Source organism: Hyla sarda, chromosome 9 (assembly GCF_029499605.1).
Source record: "Hyla sarda isolate aHylSar1 chromosome 9, aHylSar1.hap1, whole genome shotgun sequence".
NCBI lineage: Eukaryota > Metazoa > Chordata > Amphibia > Anura > Hylidae > Hyla > Hyla sarda.
The window spans coordinates 15,470,998-15,480,615 of record NC_079197.1 but is presented as its reverse complement, the minus strand read 5'-3'; the positions used below and the strand labels follow the sequence as shown (position 1 = coordinate 15,480,615).

At 45.9% G+C, this 9,618-nt stretch overlaps 1 protein-coding gene across 2 annotated transcripts in view; it reads right to left on the bottom strand.

The window, feature by feature from the left end:
- Positions 1-4,744: 4,744 nt before the first annotated feature.
- Positions 4,745-9,618, bottom strand: part of CERCAM (cerebral endothelial cell adhesion molecule) — a 63,263-nt gene continuing 58,389 nt past the window's right edge. For both annotated transcript variants that reach the window (XM_056537747.1, XM_056537746.1), the window contains exons 10-12: positions 8,782-8,909; positions 8,505-8,708; positions 4,745-8,424 (exon numbers count right to left, since the gene is read on the bottom strand). In XM_056537747.1, the coding sequence (XP_056393722.1) occupies positions 8,187-8,424; positions 8,505-8,708; positions 8,782-8,909 (570 nt within the window). In that variant the 3' untranslated portion in view covers positions 4,745-8,186. The remainder of the gene's footprint in view (positions 8,425-8,504; positions 8,709-8,781; positions 8,910-9,618) is intronic.

The window sequence follows — 9,618 nt, the reverse complement described above, 5'->3', positions numbered from 1 at the left end:
GTTCTCGCTGCTGGGCGTGGCTTACCATGCAGAATGCTGTGCTGGCAGCGGGAGACGCGGCTAAAGCATCAATTCTGGTCACGTGACGGGCCGCTGACATAAACCAGGATTTACACGACGCGGTACCGTGTCAGACTGCTCGCAATTACCGCATGACAGGTTTGCCACATGCGTTACCGAATATTGCCGCGGTTTTGCTAGTGCTGTGCAGTTTTCACTGGTGAAGAAAAAAAAATAAAAAATCTGCATGAAAGAGAAATACAAAAAAAAAAAAAAACGCAACGGTTTTGTCACGTGGTGCACTAATTGGTGTGAACCTAGCCTTAGCATATAAACCCATATACTGTGTTTGATGCATATTTGGGTCCACACCACGTTTTTGCAGTACAGTTCCCGTATCAGGTTTTTGATAAAACGGATTTCTCAAAACCGGACTAAACTGTATCAAAACGTGTGTACAAATTTTAATCCGTATACGGTTTCAAAAATATAAGTTTCTAACTTTTCACTCCATTATGAATAAAGTTTCACTTGATTGATTGAAATTCCAAGAAAAAAACTGAGCAAAGTTAAAAACCGTATGGTGCAAAGCGGATGGTACCGTACGCACATATGGTTCTGTACGGTTCCCATGTAAAAAAAAAAAACGTATACAGTTTCCATACGGGTTTCCACCTGTTTGGGTACAGGAAAAAAACGGACAAACCGTATAAGATGCAAAACGGACACAACCTGATAAATCGTTTGGCATACGGTTTTCAATACGGTTCCGTATACGGGAACTGTATTGCAAAAACGTGGTGTTAACCCAGGCTTAGGGTACGTTCAGACTAGCGGATTTTCAGCGCGGATTTTCAGCGCGGATCCGCCGCTGAAGGACCTCCTATATGCTGCCTTTACATGTGCCTGCTCGGAGCGGCAATACGCAGTATACTCGCACATCGCGTAAGCTCTCAGCCTGGCTCATTTATCAGGAGGAGCGGCCGTGATGTGTGCGAGTACACCGCGCATGCGCAGCGACTCACACATCGTTTCAGTGTGTCTGCACGTAGCGGCGTATTGCCACTCCGAGCAGGCACATGTAAAGCCAGCATATAGGAGGTCCTTCAGCGGCGGATCCGCACCGTAAAATACCCGTATATCCGCTCGTCTGAACTAAGGCTGCATTCACACCACGTTTTTGTAATGCATTTCGCGTATCAGGTTTTTGATGAAGAACTGATTCCTCAAAACCTTACCAAACTGCATCAAAACGTGTGTACACATTTTAACCCGTATACGGTTTAAAAAAAAAAAAAAAAAAAAAAAAAAAAGGATACATTTTTAACTTCTCATTCCTTGCGGTGTGCACTGCAAGGGCCCATTCACACTACATATTTTCTGAGTTGAAATCTGCTTGGAAAATACGGTGCAGCAGCCTCCCATTGGTCTGCAATGCATTGTCCTCTATAGAGAGGCGCACTGCCGCAGCAATGCCGGATCCCCGTAGGGGAGATTGCGGGGTCCCAGCGGTCGGACCCCCCACGATCGGATGGGGGATACATGTCTAAGACTGCAGTACTACTATTACTACTAGAGATGAGCGAACTTACAGTAAATTCGATTCGTCACGAACTTCTCGGCTTGGCAGTTGATGACTTTTCCTGCACAAATTCTGTGTGTATGAACGCACCGAGATTTATCAAAACCTGTGCAGAGGAAGAGCGGTGCAGTTGCCCATGGCAACCAGATTGCTTCTTTCATTTTTCAAAAGGCCTCTGAAAAATGAAAGAAGCCGTCTGATTGGTTGCTATGGGCAACTGCACCGCTCTTCCTCTACACAGGTTTTGACTAGTCTTCCCCTTAGAACCCATTCACACTTCGGATTTCCACTTGGAAATTCCTGCGCAGCAGCCTTCCAATATTTTTAATGGGATTCCGCTGGCCTATTTTTTTTTTTTTACGGAATCCCGCACAGATTGCATCGCCGTCGATGGGGATGGCTCATGTCTACATGGTCCTAGTGCTGACTATTTTGGAAGGGCCCGCTACACATAAAATCGCAATTCCGGGCCCTTATATTGCAATGACCAGATGCGAATTGTATCCAGCTACGTGCTGGGCCTGTGAATGACCCGGGCAGGTTGTTCTCTACTAAACAACTATTTCCCAGCCAGGGTGCTTCAAGCTGTTGCAAAACTACAACTCCCAGCATGCCCGGACAGCCAACGGCTGTCCGGGCATGCTGGAAGTTGTAGTTTTGCAACAGCTGGAGGCACCCCACTTGGGAAACACTGACATATACCTTTATGTATTGTGTCGCTGTAACAAGTATCAGGGGTAGAGATGAGCGAACTTACAGTAAATTTGATTCGTCACAAACTTCTCGGCTCGGCAGTTGATGACTTATCCTGCATAAATTAGTTCAGCTTTCAGGTGCTCCGGTGGGCTGGAAAAGGTGGATACAGTCCTAGGAAAGAGTCTCCTAGGACTGTATCCACCTTTTCCAGCCCACGGGAGCACCTGAAAGCTGAACTAATTTATGCAGGAAAAGTCATCAACTGCCGAGCCGAGAAGTTCGTGACGAATCGAATTTACAGTAAGTTCGCTCATCTCTAATCAGGGGTTCAGAACGATCTCAGTTACCGGCCCGGACCTCGGGATGGGTCATGAATTCCCGACAGCTTGTTAAACAGAATAGCGGGGTTCCTCCTCGGCTGCCCAGCGGGGTTCCCCAATTAGTAAATCTTCCTCCTTCTGCACATGCCGCGTCGGTAGCCAAGTGCGGCTCCGGAGGACTGGAATCCGTCCAGATTTCTGATTTGCTTTCATTAGTTGATAATGAATGTAAACTCTAATTAACGCTCCGCGCCGAGACGATGCGCTTCCCGGCAAGAAACATGCCACTTCAGCAGAATTAATTATTTTTTCTTTTTTTTTTTACTTTATAACATTTTGACTTTCACGAAAAAGCACAAATAGCACAATTATTATATATATTTTTTTTATTATAGAAACAGCGCCACCCTTCTCCAGTGGCTGTCACCAGCTATGCAACTCAGTCTTAAAGGAGATCTCTGACAAAAATTAACTTATCCTCTATCCACAGTATAAGGGATAGGCAGCTGAGCACAGGGGGGTCCGACCGCTGGGACACCCCCTCCTTTTAACTCCAGGACGGGACCCGGTGTTCAGTAGACGGTACGTGCTCTAGCCATTTCTATGGGAGCGCCGAAAAGACGGGGGAAAAAGACAGCTCTCGGGCACTCCCATAGAAATGAATGGAGCGCGTGACGTTTACGGTAGACGACACACGCTCCTCACTGAGGACCCGGATCTGGAGCTTGGATAAGTTAATAGGGGATAAGTTAAAGGGGTATTCCAGGAAAAAACTTTATATATATCTATATCTATCTATCTATATCAACTGGCTCCAGAAAGTTAAACAGATTTGTAAATTACTTCTATTAAAAAATCTTAATCCTTTCAGTACTTATGAGCTTCTGAAGTTGAGTTGTTCTTTTGTAAGTGCTCTCTGATGACACGTGTCTCGGGAACCGCCCAGTTTAGAAGAAAATCCCCATAGCAAACCTCTTCTAAACTGGGCGGTTCCGGAGACACATGTCATCAGAGATCACTTAGACAAAAAAGAACCACTCAACTTCAGAAGCTCATAAATACTGAAAGGATTAAGATTCTTTAATAGAAGTAATTTACAAATCTGTTTAACTTTCTGGAGCCAGTTGATATATAACAACATTTCCTGGATAACCCCTTTAATTTTTGATGGGGTTCTCCTTTAAAGAAGCACTTCAGAATTATAGTTCTTTTTTGTTTTTTTTTACATGAAATGCTAACTCACCAGAAATATTCCTGCAGTGTAACTTGTTTTAGCCCAGCTCAGTTGCAGCCATACATATGGAGCCCTGGCAGGACATGTGATCACCACTCAAACCCCCAAGTAAAGTAAAGGTTTTCCTGTGTAGATAGGATCACCTATTCAGATCCCTTTAAGTCTGTGATTTGAACTAAATTTTTGGAAATGTGTTTTTTTTATTTTTTTTATTTAAAGGGGTATTCTAGGGGAAATTTTTTTTTTTTTTTTTATTTTTTATATCAACTGGCTCCAGAAAGTTAAACAGATTTGTTTAACACCTTAGACGTTTGCAGCGTCCTGCACATACTCCTCACATTGGCTGCATGGATTCTGCTTGAAGTTACATGGCAATAAAAAAAGTTACCTGCTACAGGGCGTGGTGAGTGCATCTTCATTCTTTCTGGAGATTTGTAAATGACTTCTATTAAAAAATCTTAATCCTTCCAATAATTATCCGCTGCTGAAGATGAGTTGTTCTTTTCTGTCTGGCAATAGTGCTCTCTGCTGACATCTCTGCTCGTCTCTGGAACTGCACAGAGTAGAAGAGGATTTGCTATGGGGATTTGCTTCTACTCTGGACAGTTCCCGAGACAGGTGTCATCAGAGAGCACTTAGACAGAAAAGAACGACTCAACTTCAGCAGCTCATAAGTACTGAAAGGATTAGGATTTTTTTTTTTTATAGAAGTAATTTACAAATCTGTTTAACTTTCTGGATATCCCCTTTAAGTCTTGTTTTACATTGTGTGAACACAGCCTTATACTAACACAATCTGCCCTGAACAAATTGATGCAAGCCGTATCATGTACATAAACTTTTTTATTTACAAGGAAATATCACAAACCTGAGTGGTCCCGTGTTATGTGTAACCAGTGAATTTGTACTGAGAAAAAGCAAGACTGTCACTGCCAGCATAGTCCTTCCAGGTCAGTACTGTACATACCCTGTTGTAGTTTTAGGCCGGGTTCAGATGTAGCGGTAGGGTGCCAATTACTATGCAGCAGGACCACGCGCTCTTTACTGTACATTGCATTAATTCACTGTGTGTCGTTTTGCCGCCTGACAAATTAACTATGTTGAGATAGTCTCAGATCAAACCTTTACCACAGTGTTTCGCAACCAGGTTGTCTCCTGCTGTTGCAAAACTACAACTCCCAGCATGCCCGGACAGCCAACGGCTGTCCGGGCATGCAGGGAGTTGTAGTTTTGCAACAGCTGGAGACACACTGGTTGGGTAACACTGGCTTAGGTGGACTAAAATGAGCTATACTTTAGATCCAGACAAACACTACACCTCCCAGCATGCCCAGACAACCATTGGCTGTCCGGACATGCTGGGAGTTGTAGTTTTGCAACAGCTGGAGACACACTGGTTGGGTAACACTGGCTTAGGCGGACTAAAATGAGCTATACTTTAGATCCAGACAAACACTACATCTCCCAGCATGCCCAGACAACTGTTGGCTGTCCGGGCATGCTGGGAGTTGTAGTTTTTAAACAGCTGGAGACACAATGGTTGGGTAACACTGGCTTAGGTGGACTAAAATGATCTATACTTTAGATCCAGACAAACACTACATCTCCCAGCATGCCCAGACGACCGTTGGCTGTCCGGGCATGCTGGTAGTTTTAGTTTTGCAACAGCTGGAGACACACTGGTTTGGTAACACTGGCTTAGGTGGACTAAAATGAGTTATACTTTAGATCCAGACAAACACTACATCTCCCAGCATGCCCAGACAATCGTTGGCTGTCCGGGCATGCTGGGAGTTGTAGTTTTGCAACAGCCACAGGCACCCTGGTTGGGAAACACTTCCTTAGTGTAGGGTCACATATTGCGTATATGCATATTTCACATGCTTCTTATTTTACTATGAGCAGACACACAGGGCTACTCGCAGCAGCCTGTGCATCATAGTCACGTGGGCGTGCTGGGCGCGCCTCAGAACCTCGCGCGGGTAGCCATGTGTGTCTATTCATAGGAGAATACGCAGAGTATTTCCTGCTGCGCAGCGGATTTTGTGCAGTGTGAAATACGCTGTGTATACGCTACGTGTGACCTCACCCTTACAATGTAATCAATGGTCTCCATCCTGTGGCTCTTCATCTGTTTTAGAACTACTACTACTCCCAGCATGCCCTGAAAACACCTGTAGTTTCACAACAGCTAGAGGGCTGGAGGTTGGAGACGGCTGATAATTCTAGATGTGGACAATATTGTAGTGATTCTAGATTAAAGGAGAAGTCTCATGCTAGGAAACTTCCTTCAGATAGGGGATACGTTTTAGAATGTGGGGTGTCCGAGCACTGGGGCCCCCCACGATCTCCTGTTCGGAGTCCCTGTGCTGTAGCACGGGAGCGGGTCACGCCCCCCCCCTGCCCCCTCCATATAGTCCTATGGGAGAGCCGTTTGGCAATCTTCATCTCTACCATAGAGCTTTATGGAGGGGGTGTGGCGACCTCTGCTTCGTGTAGGGGTCGTGACGTTCTCCTGTACTAAAGCAAAGGGGCTCCGTACAGGAGATGGTGGGGGGGCCCCAGCGCTCGGATCCCCCCGGATAGGGGATACGTTTTCTAGCATGAGATTTATCCTTTAAAAGAACACTCCATCAAAATGAAGATGCCCTTAAAGGGGTTATCTAGCTTAGAAAAATGTATCCCCTCTTCTTTTTGTCAGATCGATGTAAGGGATCCGGCCACCAGGACACCCCGCGATCTCCTGCCCGGTGCCCCAGATCTCCTCCTGCAAGGAGCAGGGGTCGGCACGAACCGAAGCTATGTACTCAGGTATCTCCTATAGAGATGAATGGAGGGGGCGTGTTGACCACTGCTTCGTGCACAGCTCCAGTCATGGGAGGAGAGCCAGGCAGGAGATTGCAGGGGGTCCCAGCAGTCGGATCTACCACCTAAAACCCACGCCCACCCCCATGATCTGACACTTATCCCCTATCCTATACAGTTTTGTAAGCTGGACTACTCCTTTAAGGCTAAATGCAGGGATTGGGGAGGCGGAGTCTGACACAATTTGGGCCTGGTTTAATTAAGCTGTCCGAAAAAAAAAAAAAAGTCATTGTTGTCCATAGCAACCAATCAGAGCTCAGCTTTCATTTTACCAGAGCTGTTTGAAAACTGAAACCTGAGCTGTGATTGGTTGCCATGGGCAACAATGACATCCTTGCTACTAGGACGCATTCACACAGCCGGACATTCCATGGGCAGCAGGCGCCGACTGGTGACTTAATGCGCCATTTTCATAGACGGCAATGCATTTCCGAGCGGATTCCGCAGAAATAATTGACAGGTCTGCCGATCTCTGTAGACGGCAATGTATTCCGCAGAAAGAATAAGCTAAGATCCCTGTTTCAGTGGCAGAATTTAAGCTACGGAAATTCCATAGTTGACAGAACCGGAATATTTAAGTGGAATTTCTAAACGTAATTCCGCCCGTGACTTTTTTTTTTTTTAAGTCTGAACCCGGCCTAAGTCATGATGGCAAATCTGCCTTGATAGATTAGAAAGGAGTAATACATGCGTCACCATTCAGGAATCTGGACAAGCTGGATCTCAGGCCATGTCATTGATGTCTTCATCCATGTTGGTGTCACCCAGCTTGCCCAGAAACAGACATAACTATATAAAAAAAGCTCTTTAATATTGGTCAAATATATTAGGTCCCTGACAGCTAAATAAAGCTAAATTAATTCTGTAAGGTAAGTTAATACCGACTTATAGTACACAAAACTATTCCCGCGCCCACATAGAATCCATGTATTTACAGTAATGCTACCATGAGGCTTGTAAACAGATAAACTCCAGTTATGTCTATTGTTCGGACTCCATCCAACCTGCCCCCTTCCCTTGTAGGCCTGGACTATACCCCAAAAAACAGGTGGGGTGGGGTTGGGGGATGGAAAAAAAAGTGTATGAGATACCCATAAAGGGTTATGGCAGAGTGGTGTTTTCCAACAAGCGTGCCTCCAGCTGTTGCAAAACTACAACTCCCAGCATGCCCGGACAGCCAACGGCTGTCCGGGCATGCTGGGAGTTGTTGTTTTGCAACAGCTGGGGGCGTCCTGGTTGGGAAACACTGAGCCAGAGCATGGCGGATACAGCGGACCCTCTGCCCTAACCCCATATAGGAATATCAGCTGACGAAATTGACGTATTTAAAGTCTAAAATACACTCAATTTTATGAACCGTACTTCAAGATGGACGGATAATGTGCTTTCGAGCTCTCTGCCAGCAGGGGGAGCAACGTGAAAAGGGTTCTTGCGCAGTTTCTCCGACGTTCCATCTCTGCGGGCGGCGACCCTTTCCCGTGCGGCAGGATCACAGCTCGTCCCGCGATGTAGACTGCAGCCCCTGAGGCATGTTCCCCCGAGAGTCCTTGAGGGTCTTCTGCGATCCGCTCCAGTCTGTCCGTACGTTGTCATCATCCCAGAGCGTGGACGTCTCGGTGTCGCTCAACCAGCTGGGCTCGCCGGTGTAATGGGTCGGGTAAACCAGGAGAGGATTCACAGAGAAAACCTTCAGATCCCGGTTGAGAAAGTGACCTTTGTATCCCTCACTGTGATATAGTAGAGACATAGTAGGTATTAGGGGCATTGGGTGCATGGGCACAGGGGACGCTACACAACTGGCACTTACTTTGGATGTGTGTCTGACATAATGGGCAGGAACTCATCTACCGGGAGCATCTTAGACAAGGGCTCCGCATTCACCAGCTTCTGGGCCCCCCGCAAGGAGATCATGTAACACAGGGTCCAATAGGAGTAATCGGCTTCCACCAGGTTCCTCACGTTCTCCACCGGCTTCTCGGGATCGGTGGTCACTTGTTTCCGGCCTATGTATCTGTAAGAGGAAGGCTAGTCAGTTCCTACCCACAACCACCAGGTACTCCGCTCCCGTCATACCGCCCCCTTACATCAGATCCCATTCGAGTTTGGCGGCGCGGACGTCATTCAGAAGGCGGATCATCTTCCGCTTGAAATAGGATTCAAAGCGCACGTCGTCCTCAAACACCAAAGTGACCTCCAGCTGCCGATCGGCTATCTGAAATGTGGACAAATAAATAAAATAAATTCTTCCTGTGCTCACTATTAGAGATGAGCGAACTTACAGTAAATTCGATTTGTCACAAACTTCTCGGCTCAGCAGTTGATGACTTTTCCTGCATAAATTAGTCCAGCTTTCAGGTGCTCCCGTGGGCTGGAAAAGGTGGATACAGTCCTAGGAGACTCTTTCCTAGGACTGTATCCACCTTTTCCAGCCCACCGGAAAGCTGAACTAATTTACACAGGAAAAGTCATCAACTGCCGAGCCGAGAAGTTTGTGACGAATCGAATTTACTGTAAGTTCGCTCATCTCTACTCACTATCGCTACCTGTTGAGTAATTCATTTGGTACTTGCTCTTTAAAGGGGTACTCCGATGGAAAACTTTTTTTTATTATTTTTTTTTTTAAATCAACTGGTGCCAGAAAGTTAAACAGATTTGTAAATTACTTCTATTTAAAAATCTTAATCCTTCCACTACTTATCAACTGCTATATGCTCCACAGAAAGTTCTTTTCTTTTTGAATTTCCTTTCTGTCTGACCACAGACACCTCTGTCTATTTTAGGAACTGTCCAGAGCAGGAGAGGTTTGCTATGGAGATTTGCTCCTACGCAGGACTGTTCCTGACACGGACAGAAGTGTCAGCAGAGAGCACTGTGATCAGACAGAAAGGAAGTTTAAAAAGAAAAGAACTTCCTCTGTAGTA